Consider the following 20,802-nt stretch of genomic DNA (forward strand, 5'->3'; position numbering starts at 1 on the left):
CTCAAGCAAGGGCAGAAGGGGTGGCCTGGACTGACCACCCCTCATGTTGCTTTCTAGCACTCCCAGTCTGGGATGGAACTCTTGTGTCCGTAGCTTCCAGCTTTAGCTCTTCTACCCGTAGCATATTGTAATCAGTTTATTCGTTTTAGTAGATAGTTAGTAGTTGCTTAAAGCTAGTTGGCGGGGATTGAGGGAGTCCCCACCTGTTGTTCTCCCACCATTTGGGTCATTTAAAATGCTTCAGATCCTAAGCTTCCAGTCCTGCCTGGCCTCCCCTTGGGTCTTCCTGGTGAGTGATCCACAGAGAAAGCTGCCTGTATTGCGTCAGGGAATCACACATTCCATTGAAACATGAGATCTGCTGCTCCTTCCCCCCTCACACTGGCCAGTCTTTGGAGTTTAGACTGCATGGGCATCTAATGGAGCTCTCCATGAGACACCTGTCTGATCTGGGACCCTCCCCACAATCTTTGCCTCGTTGGCCAGAGCCAGCACCTTCCATTCTCGAGCTTTGGACACTCACAAAGTGTGCAAGAGATTCCAGCCTTTCATGCGGTCCACTCATATCCAGGTCAAGCTGGACAGTATGACCACTGTTCATTATATAAACACACAGGGGGAGAGTGAGGTCTGCCCCACACCGCAGGGAAATGATCCAGCTCTGGAAGTAGTGCATCCAGCATCAGATCATCCTCTCTGCAGTGCACCTACAAGGGGTAATGAACTCCCTAGCAGGCAGCCTCAACAAGCGTTTTAATGGGGATTATGAGTGGGAGCTCCACTCATCAGTGATCCAGTGGATATTTTGTCAGTGGGGATTTCCCTCCGGGAACCTCTTTGCAACCCAAGGAAATGGGAAGTGCCCTGCTTATTGCTTTTGAAATGCTCAGGGACACAACTTCCTAGTGCAATAGTCAGACCTCTTGCTGTATGCCTTCCCTCCCATCCCCCTCCTGCTTCACATCCTCTGAAACAGGGGTGGCCAACCTGTGGCTCAGGAGCCACATGCAGCTCTTCAGAAGTGAATATGCGGCTCCTTGTACAGGCACCGATTCTGGGGCTGGAGCTACAGGCGCCAACTTTCCAATGTGCCAGGGGCTGTGCTCACTGCTCGACCCCTGGCTCTGCCACAGGCCCTGCCCCCTCCCCTGAGCCTGCCGTGCCACCTGCACACCATGAAACAGCTGATTGGGAGGTGTGGGGAGGCGCTGAGTGGCAGGGCTGCTGGTGGGTGCGGTGCGGGTGAGGAGGGCTAGCTGATCGGTGAGGCCGCTGATGTATTACTGTGGTTCTTTGGCAATGTCCATTGGTAAATTCTGGCTCCTTCTCAGGCTCAGGTTGGCCATCCCTGCTCTGAAAGATCAAGTAGGATAAGGCAACAGGGATCTTAATAGCACCATGGTGGCCACAACAGGCTATCACCTTTGGCCAGAGGGTGAGTAAGCTCAGGGCCCTTATGGCGGACCTGCCTTATATGATCTTCCACAGAGACAAAGTAGACCCGAGATTGTACCCCGAGCTTATCCCCAAAGTTCCTTCTGACTTTCACTTGAACCTATCTGTAGGGCACCCAAGTTTAAAATTTTTGGCATAGTTTTATATTAAACTTTGTTAACTAATACCTGCTCTAAATTATAATTTGTACCACCTTTAAATTGAGAGAGAGAAAATACCGTGGGAGAGCTTTAGGGGTCACGGTACAGCTGTCCTTAACCAAACCACTGTTTTTGCTCCATTTCAGCAACACTAACATGGATAGAATAGGAAAAAACAACTTTCAATGTAAAGCAGTAGTGGGAAGTTAAAATAGTTTCACACACTTCGTCATCCATCTGGTAAGCTGTTTTACAAACAAGTCTAAATCCACCTGGGCAGAAGACTCCCCGTTCCAAAATGACCACATTTCTAATATTATCCCAGCCAAGAATTTAGTTTTATTTTTATGGGGGCATGAATTGATATTCGAGGTGAGAACATAGCCTTTCTGCTGGAAAGCAATTTGTTTAAACAAAACTAGATATCAGTATTCTCGGTCTGCTATTTTCCTTCTTGAAGTATTGCGTGTGTTCCGATGGGATCTGATACTACTCACTTCAAATCATTTTCTTGTTTGTTCTAGAAATCTTGGGAAATCTGGACTAAGAGTTTCATGCCTGGGCCTTGGTAAGTAGGTTTAAATTATTATATATCGTATTCCAGCTTGACTTCAGTTGGAGTTATGCCCAATTACGCCAGGGCAAAATTTGAACCTACATTTATAAGTGTTTTACAGAGTGACTCTTGCATGAGACTATGAATTCCTGTGGACCTTAAACATTTGAGATGAGCTTCCCCTGACAGGAGGAGGTTGTAAGTGTGATGTGCACCTTCTCTGGTGGCTGGCTCACCGAGAAGATGAGCCTAATATAGCTTTCAGTTAATGGAGCTACTCTTGTAGGTCAAGCAGTAGAAATCTGTTCTTTTGATGCTGAAGGTCCAAGGTTTCAACCTCTGCATATGACTCATGGTGGTAGTGATTACATATAATATAACATATTAGGAGAGATCCTCGGTTGATATAAATTGACTTCAACAGCACCTTGGGATCTGGCCCACAATAAATATAAACTCTTTTTTATATCATTTTTCATCCATAGATCTCAAAATGGAGCTGTCCCTATTTATATCTGCTGAGGCTCTAGCCCAATATGTTTTTATATTACATGTTATATGTATGTAATCACTACCACCATGGGTCATCTTCAGAGACCTCACAAAGGAGTTATCATTAATCCCATTTTACAGATGGGGAAACTGAGGCACTGGATTTTTAGATACAATGTCTGTGTGTATTTACGGCTTTATTTAGTCTTGCAAAATGTATGTTTAGTTACATTTATATTACATCTGATTTGAAAAATGAAAAAAACCACAAGTTGTTAATTAATCAAGAAGTATTATGCACATTCTGGTCCTGTAGGTACGATAATGACAAAGGCTAATTCCCCACACTGTATCTTGAATATTTTATCCCTTAAACTAAAACACACCAATGAGAACATGTACAATGTTTTGGACAAATCCTAACGTCTTGAGTCTTGCAAATAATATCTTTGACTTCAGTGAGACTGCTCATGTGAATAATGCCAGTAGGATTTCATCCTAATATTCTGCAGGGAAAAAAAAATTAGGATCCAGGTTAGTTAAGAAGTTCATATTCATTTTTCTAGCTGCAAGTACAGTTCTGTGGTGAGAAACTGAAGTACTAGATATCTGGAAGAAGTGAGGAAGACAGCACAGAGAGAGCACATGAGCTTGTGCTCAATTTTTGCTAGAAGTGTGTTGAATGAAGCATTAAATGTGATTCCCTAGAAATCCAGCTCTGCTATGATGTTGGTCAAAAGTGAAAAAAGGTGTTAAAATGCAATAATGTGGATGAATGATTTATAACAAAATAATGTAGGCACATAATTTAAGAGTGTGTGTGTGTGTGTGTGTGTGTGTGTGTGTGTGTGTGAGTGAGAGAGAGAGATGAAAGCTCTGTATAGCCCCTTCCCATACAATGATTGTCACTCATTACATTCTTTCCCTTCCCAGCATGATATGAATATATGTCATAACAGCATTTCAAACCATATTCCTCAAGTGATGGAACATATGAATGAAAACCTACTTGTTTCTGTGATCTTCATTTCAACCTTAATTCTGGTATTTACTAAATTAGAGTGCTTGACCTTGCAATCCTAACATTTTTTAACCTGGGTTGTTTGGGGTCTTTTTTTGCATGTAATTATTTATATCATTTCCAAGCTGTGCCTGATGCTAATTACTATCATGGTCTGTGCCCAGAAGGGAATCTTCAGCCCAATCTTCAAAGCCTCTGAGTGGTAATAAAATTACCCTGTGGCCTGTACTGCAACCCCAGAGCTCCAGTAGCTTGTATTCAGATTGCAATCCCATTTACACAGTAGATCAGGGGTAGGCAACCTATGGCACGCGTGCCAAAGGTGGCATACAAGCTGATTTTCAGTGGCACTCACACTGCCTGGGTTCTGGCCACCTGTCCGGGGGGCTCTGCATTTTAATTTAATTTTAAATGAAGATTCTTAACATTTTAAAAACCTTATTTACTTTACATACAACAATAGTTTAGTTATATATTATAGACTTACAGAAAAAGACCTTCTAAAAATGTTAAAATGTATTACTGGCACGTGAAACCTTAAATCAGAGTGAATAAATGAAGACTCGGCACAGCACTTCTGAAAGGTTGCCGACCCCTGCAGTCGATCATAGCCAGACAATCTCTGTAATTATGGAACCCCCGTCTTTAACTGTATCCAAAACCCTCTCTGTGGCTGTGCACAGTGAGGCCATCACAATGCAGAACTCTGTGGCTAGTGAGAGATTCAGCCTCCTGCCTGCCCTCAAATAAATGCCCCTCCCTGCCTCTCTCCATTTTAGTGCACATCTTTCCATACAGCAGAACCACAACAGTCCTGCTGCAGCCAGGGCCCTTTCTGACCTCAGAAGAGAGGCCAGGGTGATTGGCCTGTCTATGTCCTGTTGCACTGCTTAGTCTGTTGCATCTCTACTCAACTATCTACTGTAGCTACTTGCGGGATACGCTGGATGTTGTGGTGAAGGAGATTGGGCCTGTTTGAGGGTTGCTGGGAGAGCCATTTGGGAACCGGATTTTCTGTCTTGTGGTAAATTCTGTTGTTTAAAAAAAAATTCATCTCAGAATGGAATGAAAACAACAAAGCAAAACAAAAAAACAAGTAAAATTTTATTTGGCTTGATCAAATTATTTCATTTAGATTTTGACTTTATTTTCTATTGTAAATGTAAAATGTTTAAAAATTGAAATGAAAAGTAATTTTGAAATGGAAAATCTGCATGTTCCATTACAGTTTTATCAGAATGCTCAGGTCTGTGTTTTGTAAATGAACTTTCAATGCAGTCAACGGCTGTTTTGCTTTGGACACATCAGCATTTTCCAACCAAAAAAATCCCAAACATTCCATCAGAATATTTCCAACCAATTTAGTCGCTGGCTAGACAGTGTGCAATACATATAACAAACCCTGCACCCTGGTCTACACTAAACAACACCAGTAGGAAAGTTGGTGGCATTCAGTGAACTGCCCTTGGAAATGATGGGTCAACAGGACTAAACAGAATAGTATCAGTTTTGTGGGGCATCAGTAAAAATGCTGATTCTTGCTATGGTGATGTAGATCAGTAACACCAAACAGCCTGGTTTGTGTATCACAACACTGTCAGTACTCTGCAAAGTGAACATGTCAGAAGATGGGCTGGTCATATGATTATTAAGTCCTTGGCATACACAGATATTTATGGCTACTTTATGCAGTAACCTTGAAGATTCAGTGGGAGTTTTAATGTTTTGGGGGCAGGACTTGTTGTCAGTGATAGAGTATTTCTAGTAGCTAAAGCAGCAGACTGGCTCTGCCGTGAGCGAGAAAAATACAACCTCTTTGTCTTGGCGTGCCACCTACAAAATGGTATTTACATATCTCAGAGGGGTGCTGTGATCATTAGCTCAGATTTGTAAAGTGCTCTGAAATCTATAGTTGAGATTTAAAATAAAGGGAAATGTGAAAAATCCCTCATAATTACTGTACAATATGCAATGAAAAATAAACTCCATTTTGACAAAAAGACCTCGCCTAGAAATAGATCTTGGATTGCTTAGAGGATTTGACTCGTTACCCAATGCGGATGTGCGGATAGTCACATCATGAGCAAATGTTGTCATGGTGAGAAGAAACGGGGGGAAATTATGATAACATCAGGAAAAGCTGCTTGCAGAGGCTTTCGTTCATTTAAAACATACAGAACTATAGAGACATTTAAATGTATTGCTCTTTTATGAGTGCAGCTGCATGGGACAAGTGTTCTGCTTTAGCTAATTTTGGGTTTTGAAAATGAAACAAGTGGCTGCCACTCTGTTATTGACAAAAGGAATGTAAAAAGGGGACTACTGAGCATGGATCCACAGATCTGGGCAATTAAGTCAGTCGGGTAAGTGACGATCCATATATAGCCCCTGACATGAAGGAGGCAGTAAAGAAAGTTTTGAAATTGACTGAGCAATTGTCTTTTGCTCTCAGGTTTGCAGACAGAAGCATTCTCCTGTACTTTAAAACCTCTTCAGTTTCCATAACAGATATATCAGATATCTTTGCCATGTCAAGTGTTAGCTTAAATGACTTTTATAAACAGTTGCTGTTGTGCTGTTCTCTAAGAGATCAACTTATTTGCTTAAACTCACAACAGTATCATAGTCTAGTTTAAGGTTTACTAAAGTTTCCAAAGACCCAGTAATCTCCTCTAACAGTTTCTAAAATCTCACCAAGATAAAAGTATGCTTTATGCTCTATGTAAAAAAGAAAAGGAAATAGAGAAAAACATGAGACAAAGGAGAGATTAAAGGAGGAAGGTGATAAGGGAAATACATAATCCTTAATTATTCTGTAGTCTCTCTAAAGTCCTGGCTCTCCCACCTCACACTCTCTCCAATGAATTGTCATGTATCACATGCTGCTAATGAATCAGCAATGTCTATCTGGGGTCTGAGGCATTTGGTAACATATATAACAGGTCACCTGAAACAGCATGATATTGGTGAATAATCTCCACGGTTACTGCTCAAAGAGAGAAACAGTTAATCCATTAATCATCCCACACGAGCTTGGTACATGATCCATGCTTCTCATTCCCTCCACCCCTAGATCCCGAGTCACTCTTCAGTTGTTTTGGCTGGCATGGAGCAGGTATATGTACCACAAAATCCAGTACCTCTATAACCAAGTACCAGAGGAGAATTCTTTCACTGTAAGGGTTAGGAGTTAAAGAGCTTGTATAGTGGAAGAAGTAAGACAGTCACGGGACTAAGTCTTGTTCAGTATTGGTTTGGCTATTGTCTCAGTTTTTTAAATAGATGAATGCAAGGCCTAGTTTAAAGCTCAAAAAAGGCATGATCGTTGAGGGTGCTTCAAAATCCAATCTAAAGTGGATGAGCAACCACTCAAAGGCCACTTTGAGTAGCACTTGGGCGAGTAGAATTACTCCCCTATCTCAGGTTTCAGAGTAGCAGCCGTGTTAGTCTGTATCCGCAAAAAGAAGAACAGGAGTACTTGTGGCACCTTAGAGACTAACAAATTTATTAGAGCATAAGCTTTCGTGGATGCATCCGAAGAAGTGGGCTGTAGTCCACGAAAGCTTATGCTCTAATAAATTTGTTATTCTCTAAGGTGCCACAAGTACTCCTGTTCTTCTTTTTTCCCTATCTCAATTCAGGCGCAAAAGGTCACTCTTTTGTCATCATGAATAGATGTTCAGAGCAAAATGTCAGTGTCTCCGACTGTGGAAACTGCCTGTTCGTTTTAGGAAAAGTTTGAGGCAAACCCCAACAAGATGACTGTGTTGGAAAGGCAAGCTATCACTTTAGGAGTGTGTTGGCGGGGAGGGGGGTGCTAGGAGGCTGTGTAGGGAAGTCTGCATGATCAGGGTCAGTCTGGAAAGAGCCAACTCAAAGCAAGGTGGGGTGAATTGTGCCTCCCTGCCTTAGGGAGCAACCTCTTTTCAGGTTCTTGCATACTGCTGTTCTAAATTGTAAGAAATAAAGCAAGGTTATGTTGCACCCTTACAACAAGAGTATTTTAGTTTTTTTCTAACTTCCCTTTCTGAGTACGGTGAACATAATGACTAGTCCAGTTTCCAGGGAAAGAAATAATTAGACACACCTAACCATGTAACCGTGGTAAAAAGAGGAATTAATCCAGCTCACCAAAGGATACAACAGAAACCTCTCACAACAGGCTGTTTTCACAGCCAGAGACATGTTTTGCCATGGAATGATGAGGAAAGGGTGACCTTTTGCTCTTGAAATGATCCCAGGTCTATGATTTTGACTTTGGGTAAGTTTTTGCAAATTAAGGTGATACTGGTAAAAATGACATCATTTGACTCTAGGATCAAATTTGCAGTGAAACTATTCAGTTTTGCACACAAATGCACATAAAGCAAAAACAAGACCACTTGTTGAACTTCCAGCACCAGTGTGCACTGGCCAAATGTTACAGCTGATCCATCTGCAAAATGTGTTTCATGGCAGTTACTTTATTTTGAGTGAGTTAGGAGGGGTTAAAAAGGTGAAAATCCTGGTTGTCTTGCTTACACAGGGCCAAATTCTGGCATTTAGCCAGTAGCCTGTGTTCTGAAAGGTGAGCTGTGCAGTCATGAAATTGCGCATTGCCCTTAGACATTCTCCATTTACCCATGTGCTTCCATAAAAATGAGTCACAATTTGGCCCATAAGTAGTTCCAGAGATAAGATGGAAACAGAATAAACCCATTTTACATGATGAATGCTCTGCTAGACTGATGCTGGAGGTTTTCAGCACAGGCATAACTTCTAACTATCAAGGAAAAAATTATTATTATTCCTCTTCTTGAAATCTACTCATATTTCTGGGTCACTGAAGCTGTTCAGTAAGACTTCTGGTTACCTACGCTGTCACTGATTGATGAACTCCAGGATATCTTCAATGAACCAGAAGTTCCAATGTATCTCTGAGGGGATGCAAAACTTTTTAAAGTTAAAACTTTTGTTATAAGCTACTTGTCCCTGATCTCATGAGGGTGGCACTGAGCACATAACTCTCAGGCAGACTCATCATTCATTTTACCTTTGTAGGCCCTCTTTAATGGCATGATTTTCCTGCTCCCCTAGTTTTTCTCCCCCAAATTTAAGTTTTCATTGAACCTGAAAAACTTTTACACATAAAAACAAAACAGCTTGGAGCACATCCTAGCCCTTGGTTGATGGAAAATATACAAAGAATGACTTAAATGTAGTGAATCAAAGGGTTTGCCTACATGTGGAGTTATTCCTGGTTAACTTCATCTGTGGATACTCCGATTCTGGAATAAGAGCACTTTATTCTGATTTAGTTTAATCCACTTTGGAAATAAATTAATAATTAAGAATAAGGCACTCTTATTCTGGAATAAGAGCATGCACGTATAGTGTTAATCAAGAATAGTTATCCTGCTTTAAATTTACACCTACCTTAATACAAAATAAATTGCCTGTGTAGGCAAGCTCAAAGATAGGGTCACCACTCACCACGTCTTTAAGGTTTCAAAACTGAAGAAAGATCTTATCTATTAGTATATATGATGCAGTCACCGAAAATAGGTGTTTCTTTAATGAATGCTGAAACCAGGAGACAAGGTCAGTGGTGACATTGCAGCCCAGGGTCTTCTTTAGTCTTCTTGCAACAAGGTTAGTTGAAATGACCTTGTTCTGTTTTTTGGGTTTGTTTTGTTTTTTACAATGCCCAAATGTGCCTCAAATTGTATCCGTAAACTTCTTCAATATTCTTACTTTCCTTCAATTTTAAATTGCTCTCCATCTCCACCCTGATTTTTAGGGCCCAATCTGCTTAGTTACAGTACTCTGGTGCAAATCTGGAATAACTCCATTGACTTCAATGGAAATACTCAAATTTACACAAGCTTAATGGGGACCAGAATTTGGCCATATGGGCCAGATCCTGCCAGCTCTTACTTATGTGACTTGTCCTTGCTCATGCCTGCAGTCCAATGAAGTCAAATGAGTAAAGATTAGAGTTACCATATTTAAAAAAAAAAAAAGAGGACACTCCATGGGGCCCTGGCCCCGCCCCTTTCCCACCCCCCCGCCCCGCCCCAACTCTGCCCCTTCCCCAAAATCCCCGCCCTAACTCCGCCCCCTCCCCATAGCACCCTGCATTCCCCCTCCTCCCTCCCAGCCACGCGAAAAGGGCTTCCCGAGCGCTACCGGCTTCATGGTTTGCCGGGCAGCCCCCAGACCCTGCGCCCCCGGCCAGTGCTTCCCCAGCGCAGCTGGAGCCTGGGAGGGGAAGCGCTCAGCTGGGGGCACAGGGTCTGGAGGCTGCCCGGCAAACCGTGAAGCCGGTAGCGCTCAGGCTTTGGGCAGCCCCTATGCCTCCGGACCCTGCGCCCCGGCCGGGCACTTCCCCTCCCGGGCTCCAGCGGCTGCTGTGCTTCCTGAACTGGGCTCTGTAAGCGCCGAGCTGCCTGAGCGCTACCGGCTTCAGGCAGCCCCCATGCCTCTGGACCCTGCGCCCCTGGAGCCCGGGAGGGGAAGTGCCTGGCCGTGGGCGCAGGGTCCAGAGGCATGGGGGCTGCCCAAAGCCAGTAGCGCTCGGGCAGCTTGGCTCTTACAGAGCCCAGGAGTCAGGGAGCACAGCAGCCCCCGGCGCCCGCTCTAAGGTAAGCCAGGGAGTATTTTTCCCGGACATGTTCGGCTTTTTGGAAATTCCCCCCGGACGGGGGTTTGATTACCAAAAAGCTGGACATGTCCGGGGAAAAAACAGACGTATGGTAACCCTAGTAAAGACTATGCTGATGAGTAAGGTTTGCAGGATTGGGCCCTTTGTTTGTAAGTGTCAGACTGATGCAGCATTAGTTTCTTTCATGGCGTTATGGGGGCAATTTTCAAAAGTTGGGGCTTACTTTAAGCATAATTTTCTTCTACTGAAGGAAGCATAAGAAAATGTAGAGAAAAGAGGGAGATACTCAACACAGGTTAATTGTTTAAAAAGAAGTAAAGTAGTTTGTTTATTTTATTTTTTTCTCCAGTATTTTATTTCTTAGAAACAGGGCTGTTCACTGAGGTTGTAAATCATCCTTAACCTCATATGCATTGTTTGAAACACCAAATAAGCATTTTATTTTCTGTTGGGAGCAATGTGTTTATACTAACATAACCTGTAGCATTGTGCTTCAGGGCTTACAATATCCCAAGCCAGCTTTTGTGCAGTTTGTACTTCACAACAAACACTGTTTCCCTCCTGGGATGCAGTGAGGGGGGATATGTGCACTTCTCTGACAGCACAGAGGCATTGTGTGATATCACAAGATAAGGCCAAAGCATCCTGCAGCTGTTCACATGGGAATTAATGCTTCAGGATTCCAGAAATAATTAATGGCTCTGTATGCCCTTGCAACAACTTGCAAAACTGCCGGCCATGCCACTCAGGAAAGAAACAGATTGCATATGTACAGTTCACATAATGCTGTCAAACTTGCTGCTGCAGGCATCCCCTCTTCCCCATGTTATGGGGGCCTCATTACTCCAGGAACAGCTAGCGTGATGATTATTGCCCATTTGCTAGTGCTGTGTGCTGTGGAGTAAGTGCTGCTTTGAGCTAACTGAGAGCTTTGTGGTGATACTAGCTTGAACTTCCCCCAAAGAATCAGGGAGCATCAGACCAGGTAGAAACTGGTGTAGCCAGACCATCTTTAATAACTGTTCTCAAACTCAGTTTGATGGACAGGGTAGATGGGGGCTGTTATTTATTGGAAAGAGAGCACAGCTATTCAGCATCTGTGCCTAACTTTAAGTAACTGCAGGCTTCCCATATTCAGGGAGTGGCCTCACAGCTATAATGAGTACCTAAGAAGAATGCATCATTCCCAAAAATTGCAAAAAGAGGTGCCTAAAATCAGGCTCCTACATCTTTCCTTCCAGTCCTAAATAAGGCTTTGTCTACACTACAGACCTTACAGTGGCACAGCTATACAGCTCCAGCTACACTGCTGTAAGGTCTCCCGTTTAGCCGCTCTATGCTAGCAGGAGAGAGCTCTCCTGCCAGCATAATTAAACCATCCCTAATGAGCAGTGGTAGCTATGTTGGCGGGAGATGTCCACTACGCTTTTGTTGGTGAAACTTATGTTGGTCAGGGATGTGGGTTTTTTCAAAAGTGCTAGTGTAAACAAAGCCTAAGTGACCTGATTTTTAAAAGACATGGAGCACCCAGCAGGAAGCATGTTTGAAAATCAGGTTACTTACTTGGTGCCCAAACAGGAATTTTGGAGCTTTAGTCTCCTATGTTTTTAAAAATCTTGGCTAGGGAATGTGTACTGTGTGTGTGTGTGTGTGTGTGTGTAGATGTACTATACACATTGGGCCAAAGTTTGCTCTCAGCTTTGACGTAATTGGGTTACACCAGTTTAAGGGAGCACAGAATTTTCCCATTATGTCTAATATTTTGAAAGTTATCGAACAAAAATGTGTTCTCTGTTTACCAGGAGTTAATTTTCATAACTCTCATTCCCCTTGCTTGGTCTGTTGGTTTTCTCTCTGCCTGAGTCGAAGCAAATATTGATTTAATTTCACATTAACAACAATGAAGATGCTGGGGGAAGTTTTCAATAGCACAAATGGTGGGTAAGTGCCTATTTCCCACTGCATGTCAGTGGGCGTTAGGCATCTAAACACCATTTATGCCTTTAAAAATCTCCCCTGCTGCAAATATGATAAAAAAATGTATTGGGGCCAAATTTTGAAACTTTGATGTCTGTTAGGCACCTAAATTCATGTTAGTCATGTGGATATCAGAGACTAGCTGAAGTCAATTGGAGCTTCATAACCTCTAAAAATCAGGCCATATAGATAGGTACCTATGTTTGTGCTGAGGCACCTATCTTTAGGCACCTGTGTTTGAAACTGTGGCTGGTAGGCTCCTTAAAATAAAGTGCAGCAAATAAGCACTTTTCCTTTTGCTTACATGCATTTTGATTCTTGAAGGCTATTAGCTCAGCTTACAAATTCTCTAAGTTAATTGTTTTATCTTTTGCACAGCATGTAATTTCCATTTGTGACTGTTGTTTGTTTCCCCAGTCACCTCTTTGCTCCTTTATTTACATGCATTGCACTGTGAAACCTTTTTTCAATTTTATCCAATTAATCAGGTGGGGTGCACTTCTCTAACACATACCAATCAAAGAGGGAAGTTACTTAGGTTTGGTATTTGTTTTCATTGCTCTAGGATTTGTGCATGCTGCTTGAATACGGTATGCCTAGGGATATTTTGTTTATGGTCATTGTTCATCTTTAAAAAAATACATTGTCAAAGCACTGTTCAGAATTTTTTAAATATTTTATCTCACTGTTCAGAATAACCCCTTCAAAGCTTGGAACTGATCTAGTTTTCCTAAGCAATGTAGTTTTCCCTCCATCATGTTTCTAGTTTGCTATTGTGAGGTTGCTTGTGAATATTAGGTTGCTGGAACAGATTGTACATATAGCAGTAAAACAAAATTGAAGTATTGATTTTGGGAAAACAATTTCTCTAGATAAAGGTTTCCTTGAGCTTTGCAAAGGGAAAGAGAGAGAAAGAGAGAGTCCCCAGTGGTGACATTTGGAATCAGGAAATGTGGAGGTGGATTCAGGACTGGATTTCAAGCCCCCAAAATTCAGGGGCCTTTTGGATCTGGGGTTCTTGTATAGGCTCATATCAACTCTTTAACTAGAGAAGGGTCCATGCCATGAAGTCTGGATCTGGAACTTTTCCCAAGTTTGAAAATATTCTGAGCCTGGTCCAATTATGAGCTCACATTGCAAACTTCAGATCTGGATCCATTTCAGACATCCTCAAACACACACAGGAGGTTGAATCAGAGCAGGGGTGGGCAACCTATGGCACGCGTGCCAATGGCAGCACACAAGCTGATTTTCAGTGGCACGCACACTGCCCGGGTGCTGGCCACCTGTTCGGGGAGCTCTGCATTTTAATTTAATTTTAAATGAAGCTTCTTAAAAATTTTAAAAACCTTATTTTCTTTACATACAACAATAGTTTAGTTATATATTATAGACTTCCAGAAAGAGACCTTCTAAAAACGTTAAAATGTATTACTGGCACGTGAAACCTTAAATTAGAGTGAATAAATGAAGACTCGGCACACCACTTCTGAAAGGTTGCCAACCCCTGAATCAGAGGATACAGTGTGGGCCTCTCCCTACTGCCTAGCTTAGTTCTTAATAAGCATGTGTGATGTTTTAATGTTTGTAAATGCACTTAGAGATGGTGTAGCAGATCCATCTTACACATCAGAAAAATAAAGACAAATGAATTACTATTTATATTATAGCACCCAAAGAGACCACACCTCTCAGGACCCCATTGAGCTAAGTGTTGTGCAAACACACAGGGAGATAGGATCCCTGCCTTACAATCCAAGGCCTTGATCGTGCAGTGAGAACTGTGTGGCCAGAACTCTGGTCCCACAAGGCGTCCCATTGCACCCACGTGGTTCTCCTTGCAGGAATGGAGCTTATGAAGATAAGCAACATAGACAAGGCAGAGTAGAGGAATGCAGAAAAATATATACAATTTTACATATATTTGCAAATTTTAAAAAACATAAATAGAGAAATTCTCCCCCTCTTCCCCTTGAGCTAATATTATTTGGCAAAATGTGTGTGTATGCATCATGGCGAAGTGGGTCCTGGGAAATCTTTTGGAACTTTTGTTTAGATATACAAGGATTCATTTTAAGCCAAGAACTACAGTATTAATTCTGATTAGATTTTATTGGAAAGCTAGCTGTGGAACTGGAGTATTGAAGCATGCACATATTATCATATCTGCACTGCAGTACTGTGAATTTACCCTAGAGCAATTAGCCATTTCTGAAGTAAACAACAAAAAGAGAATTTGCCCGTCAGGTTAGCGCAGATGAAACATTTCCAACATTCGTGCTAATCTCCATATGTCTAAACATTTGAGTTTTTCTTCTCTAGTACTTCTTTCCTCAGTGGGACACGATTTATAGTATAGATTCATGGTTATCTATACTCAGAAGAGAATCTCTAATCCACAAAGTATATAAATAAGTCTGTTGTTCTCTTACCTGTATTTGAGACATACACGCATATGTCAACAGTAACTTACACTTAGACTGTAGTGGTAATAAAGATTAGTTAGAAGGACACTCAAGATATTTGTCATAGTTTTTTGCTATTTGAAGCTTTGACATTGAAGTCTGCTTCCATTTGGATTTCCCCCCTGCATAACAGATGCATTGGGTTGCCCACAAATTAATAAAACTGATTTTCTTTTTTAACTTTATTATTGTTTGGGATCAGAGCCCTACTGTGATAAGCACTGTACAAACATAGTAAGAGACTGTCCCTTTCCCGAAGTGTAGTATAACTGGACAAGCTGGCAAAGGAGAAAGTAAGTATTAATATCCCTGTTTTTCAAATGGAGAACTGAGGCACAGAGAAGTAAATGACTTGCCCACAGTCACACAGGAAATCTGAGGCAAAGCTGGGAACTGAATCCAGATCTTGTGAGACCCAGTCCAGCTACGCTAAACCCAGAATTAGAGGTTCCTGGAAATGGTCAGTGTATTCAGTGAACATTTTTGAAAGAAATGAAAAAAACCACACCCAATTTTGTTTTTTTCATAGAACTGGAAAACTTCACAATTTTTGTTTAGAAAAAAATTATTTCCAAAACAAATTCAGAACAGAAAAATGTCAGCCTTCTCTACTCAAGATCATTCTTCCTCTGTCATTTTCTTATCAAGAAACACGTTGTTTGTTCTTGGGGTAAAAAAACCTCTAAATTTACTTTTCTGTTGAAGTTTCAAGAAGATAAAAGAAAAAATATGAAAACAAATATCAAATATATATATATATATATATACACACACACACACAATATAGCAGGTGACATTTTAAGCTCATAGACCTGCCATGTGTAAGGGTTTTCAGACTTGTGGGGTAGAGAGGGGTAATTTTAAATCATGCCAAGTAATTTTATTAAAAAAAACAAAACTAAAATATTTAGTTTAGAGAAACAGGAAATGGGAGGACAGCTCTTACTGTTTCTCTTATTGCCAATTCAGGGATGTGACTCCCACTATTTTAGTTACAGAGGCTCATTTATATATCGTAGGGACTCTGTTTAAAACCAAGCAAAATAATCACAATTATTAACTATGGCAATTTTGCTATTAAAAAAGGGAAAAGACAACATTAAACAAAACAACACAAATGATATGCAATGCTTCTTTTCATTAAATCTCTCCTGCATGTTTCTCCGTGGAGTGCTTTTAACAGAGATTACCACTTGAGTGAACTGCGTCTGGGGAGGCGTTCTTCATGTGTTAAATTCAGACCAAAGTATACTGTTTCCCCAAATTATTGTGAATCCAGTTTTAGTATCTAATTAGATAACTAAACTGTTTATAGTTAGGCAAAATAATTTGTTTAAGGACAGGTGAACCTTGTTGGTTATTATTAATAACCAGACAGTTTGTGATTGGGCAAAGTAAACAATGTTAACTAAATCCTATGAAATCGAAGACAATATTTAAATGAGTTATTCAGAAGATGCCATTTAAGGAGCTGTCATAAGAAACACCAATTAACAAATATTAAGAATCTTAAATCCTGTTAAATCCCATTATTTCTCTATTTACCAATATTTAGCTTCTGTCTCCTCTCCAGTAATAAATGGGTCTCACCATTTGGTGATTAAAGGAGAAATGGTTGGAATTTTAATTTACAACAGCATTTCTGTATACCAATAAAATCATTACAAGAGCTTTAAAATCTAATCCCTAGTTAAGTAACTTAGTTAACTTGATCTCACTAATTCATGTTAAAGTCTTGGGGAAGTTTTCCTTGGGTTGGCTTCTTTTTGATTTGTCTTAGCTGTCTTTGGTAGCTTGTTTGTAGAGAGGTACAGGATAAGTTGTGGAGTGCTTGCTGTGTGAGCAGGGTAGCAGAGGGTGTGTGTGTGTGTGTGTGTGTGTATATATATATATATATATGAGGGATGCTCACTTCAGAGTTTATATGCTTCTCCTTCCTAATTTCATGGAATTTTAGGAGAAATCACCTATTTTGTGCTTGTTTAGTATCAAAGTTGGTTGCTGTCATCCTTTTATTAGCTCCATGCCATGTTCTTAGGAGCCTCTTCATCTTATGGATATGTAGTTTGTTAATGCATATGTACATTCTTTCTTGCCAGTTCTATTTCCTTTGTGTTCGGGAAGGAGACTTTCAGAACATCTTTAAATTTAGAATTCTGAATCTTTCTTTTTATTCAGTCCATTGCTGAGATTTCTTTAGTATCATTGGAGTTTCATTGGAGTTTCAATGAAATTTCACTTTCAAAAAATCCAAACACTCCTGTTCTTTTTATAAAGGCTTTTTGAGTTCTCAAAACAGTGTTTTAAAAATGAATAATTCTTGGAGAATCTTTAGCTTAAATAGTTATTAAAGAAGTTGTTGATTTTTGCTACAATTTTTGGAGAGATGATTCTTGTCTTCCTGAGCTGGGTGAAGGAGTTGTTTGAGCACTGTCAGTAATTGATTAACTAATTCCCCATTAATATAAATATTCTACACTTAAAAGACTTCTTATATTAGTAATTAGTTCATTAAGATCATTAGCCTCCACCCATGTTGGTACATAAAGCATTTTACCATTTACATGGCAATGATATTAGCAAAATATATTAGATGGTTTGCATTTAGTTTAAATTCTTGCAAATATGCCATTCCAAATGGTTTGCCATCTCAACATTTAAGAAATAAACACAGGTTTTCTACAGATCATTTCCCAGCTCCACGTTTTCTATAAAGTTTTAAAAACACAAACAAGGGTTTTTCTTGCAAAAGGGTGGGGGCTGGAGGAGACCCACTTTACTTCTAGATTTTGTGGTTTGATGAGGATCTTGGGCGTTACTTCTCTTCGAAATCCTTTTTGCCACATTGTGTTTACCCAGTACAGTCTTTACAATTAAGACTCCTATCAAATATTAAGGTTCCCAAACTGTGTGGCACTTCCTCCTGGGGGGCACGACGAGGTTATTAGGGGAGCAAGAGGACCTGATGGGCTGTGCTGAAGGGTCGGGGTCAGCAGGGGGCTGTGGCTATGGCTGGCAGGGGAAGTGGCAGGGGATGGGCTCTGTGTGGGCAGTCTCAGCTTCCGGGCATAGGTTCCCCGCCTGTCTCACTTCCCTACTGCCACAGCTGCCAAGCGGCAGATATCCTAGTCTGCTGGGGAGGCCTGCAAGGGCTCTGGGAGCAGCTGGCTGAAGGCTCCACCCACAGTACTGACCTGCTGGACAGAGCCCCTCCTGACCGTGGCCCCAGGGCACACAGCCCCAGCTGCTTCCCCTGCTAGACAGAACCTGTGTGGGGAAGTGGATGAGGCCATGCTAAAGGACAAGGGTCAGAAGGGGACTGTGTCTTGGGATGCAGCCTTTCGCTTCCCTCCTCACCCCAGCCCTTCAGCGCGGCCATGTTCCCCTGCACAGGGGGAGCGAGGTTAGCAGGGTCCTGGCAATCCGACTGCTACAGGGAGTGGAACGCTTCCTCGAGTGCCACCTGATGAGTATCGCCCACATACCCAATGGGTACCAGGCAGCCCTCCCTTCTGCCCCCTGTGGGTATTGGGTGCCCCCATGGGTACTGGGCACCCCCTCCTGTCTCTGCCACCTGTATGTATCAGGCATCTCTCCTGTCCCAGACCCCTGTGGGTACCAGGCAGCCCTCCTGCCACCACCCCCTATGGGTACCGGGCATCCCTTCCTGTCCCTGCCCCTCTTGGGTACAAGGCACCCCTCCTTCTCCCAGCCCCATACATACCAGGCACCCCTCCTACTTCCCAGGCCCCTGTGAGAATGGGGCATCTCCTATTGCCCCCATGGGTACCATGCAATGTTCCTGCTTCCTTGTAAGTACCGGGCACCCTGTCCTGCCCCCCATGGGTACTGGACACAGCTCCCACCACCCCATGAGTACTAGGCACTACCCTTGCAGTACTGGGCACACCCTCCTGCCCCAAGCCCCCACGGGTACCATATGCCCTGCCCCTGGGAGGAGGGCATGCATGGGACATGAACCTCCAAAGGAGACTCCACAAAAACAGTTTGGGAACCTCTGTCCTAAGTCTCAGTGAAGGTACAGGCAAGCTTAGTGACCTGACACTAAAAAAATTATAAAAATTGTATTAATTTCATAATACTCATTCACAAAATCACAGCGATGTATTGAATGCTGCAGGTACCAACTCCAGTGCACATAGGCAGGACTGACCTTCCTGCTAACCCATGGCAGATCAACAACATAGTAACAAATGAGACAACTTGCCTCAAGAACACCAATTCACTCATTCCCACTATGTGCATATGGGTTTTCTTGCTGTCCAGTGTATGCAGGTTTGGTCTCAGCCTTGCCAGTGTCCCTTAAAACACTTTAATCTCAAAAGGCACTCTTGGAAGCAGACATGTTCAGTAATTTAATAATTAGGCACTTGTATATTAAATTCAGTGGCAGATTTCTGTAAAGTGGGAGTTTGTTTTAAGCACTGATGTAGTGCCATGGTAATTTCATTTTTATGCAATCCTTTATTTGGGCACTAATCGCTAGTATATTGCTAAAAATAAATAAAAAGTGTGTGTGTGATACTGTACTATATGTTAATGATAGATTTGTAAAAATGCATGACTATCCTGTAAAGATGTAGGAGGGGTCAAAAGAAGCTCTTCACAGAGACCAGCTGTAACTTTAGTTTTGAACACTGTCTACAGTGGGCTGAAGACCAATTTAAGAAATGTAATTTAAACACAGTTCTAGCTAAATCACTTTCTAACATGGGGCTTAGTCCTGAAAACACTTATGACCAGGTGCTGTTCTGCCGAAGTGAGTGGACTACAGTCAGTAGTAAGCACTATCCCTTGTGGTGTTCACAGGATCAGATTAGGGTTTTGTGAGACACAGTGGATAAGGCTAAATGGTGTTAAATCACTTTTAATACCATGTTCTAGCCCCTGTCACTGTCTAGGCTAGAACCTGTGTTTTTGTTGACCGCTCTAACTCATTTGGTGCCTGCCAAACCATGTTAGAAAATGTTCCAGTTGCAACAGAGCTGAAACATGGTTCCGTTAGGGTCTACTTTGACTTTTTCTGTAAAATGTTGTACCATTGCATTTCTGCCAGTAGTAATAATAGAGAGTACAAAAGGGTGGAGAAGGCTACAGACAATTGCTGGCATTTTAACCACCGTGTCATTTAACCCTGCTCAGAGAAGATCTAGATTACACAGTGGTTAAAATGCAGGTGGCTGCTGACACCTGGTCTGCACTTTTATTTATATCATGATATCACTGAGTACCACAGTGCTAGGCACTGTACAAATATAAAGAAACTGTCCCGGTCCTCAATAACTTACAATCCAAGCAAACACTAGTGCTGATAGCAATGGTGGGAAATTTTAGGGTAGCAATGAGGGGAAATTCTATGGTAAACATCTCCTCTTCAGTTCCTGGCGGAGCATACACAGGGTTATGGTCTCTCATATTCTGTCCATCCTCTGGGACAACAAAACATCACCTTGAACGACATGAAGAGATGAAAATGTGATTGTTGCTGGCATGCTGACAGTTTTGAACCCATAATGCATTCATCTCAGGATGCATTTCTGAACTGGGTATATGATTGGAGATTTTTAAAACAAGCGTTTAAAAGAATTATGCAAACTAGAGAGCATTGAAATACAACTGAGATTCAAACATACAGCCCCATCGACATATGATTCAGTGGACGCTTCCATTTCATTGTGCAGTCTGACCAATGGCCTTCAAAGTGTAATCCATTAGCGTCTCTGGTAACTTTCACTTTGCAGCCTGTGGTGCAAACGGAGCACAAAGAAGCTGAGGGAGCATCTGGAAACTGGATATCTGATGCCGATCACTTGAAGAAAGAAGCAGACTAGGGAGGATATTTCCTGTGGGACTCTTGAGTCCTCTACAGCTGCTGACCATGAATATGGGGATTGGAGGTGCCGAATGTCTGCGATCAGGGTGAAGGACCACGAACGGAGAGAGCAGGAGAGGCAAAGGGACAGAGAGGTGCGGTGGGAAGTGAACCAAGACATTATGGTTTTGGTCAGGCAACAAACTCAGATGTCGCAGGA

General features: G+C 42.0%; 1 protein-coding gene across 5 annotated transcripts in view; it reads left to right on the forward strand.

Annotated features, from left to right (window-relative positions):
• Positions 1-20,802, forward strand: part of KCNAB1 (potassium voltage-gated channel subfamily A member regulatory beta subunit 1) — a 239,956-nt gene that overhangs the window by 152,326 nt on the left and 66,828 nt on the right. For all 5 annotated transcript variants that reach the window (XR_004647220.1, XM_034782392.1, XM_034782393.1 and 2 more), the window contains one exon: positions 2,120-2,163. Coding sequence is in view for 4 of the 5 variants with exons in the window: in XM_034782392.1 (XP_034638283.1) it covers positions 2,120-2,163 (44 nt within the window). In the remaining variant the exon portion in view is untranslated. The remainder of the gene's footprint in view (positions 1-2,119; positions 2,164-20,802) is intronic.

Source organism: Trachemys scripta, chromosome 9 (assembly GCF_013100865.1).
Source record: "Trachemys scripta elegans isolate TJP31775 chromosome 9, CAS_Tse_1.0, whole genome shotgun sequence".
Classification (NCBI taxonomy): Eukaryota; Metazoa; Chordata; order Testudines; family Emydidae; genus Trachemys; species Trachemys scripta.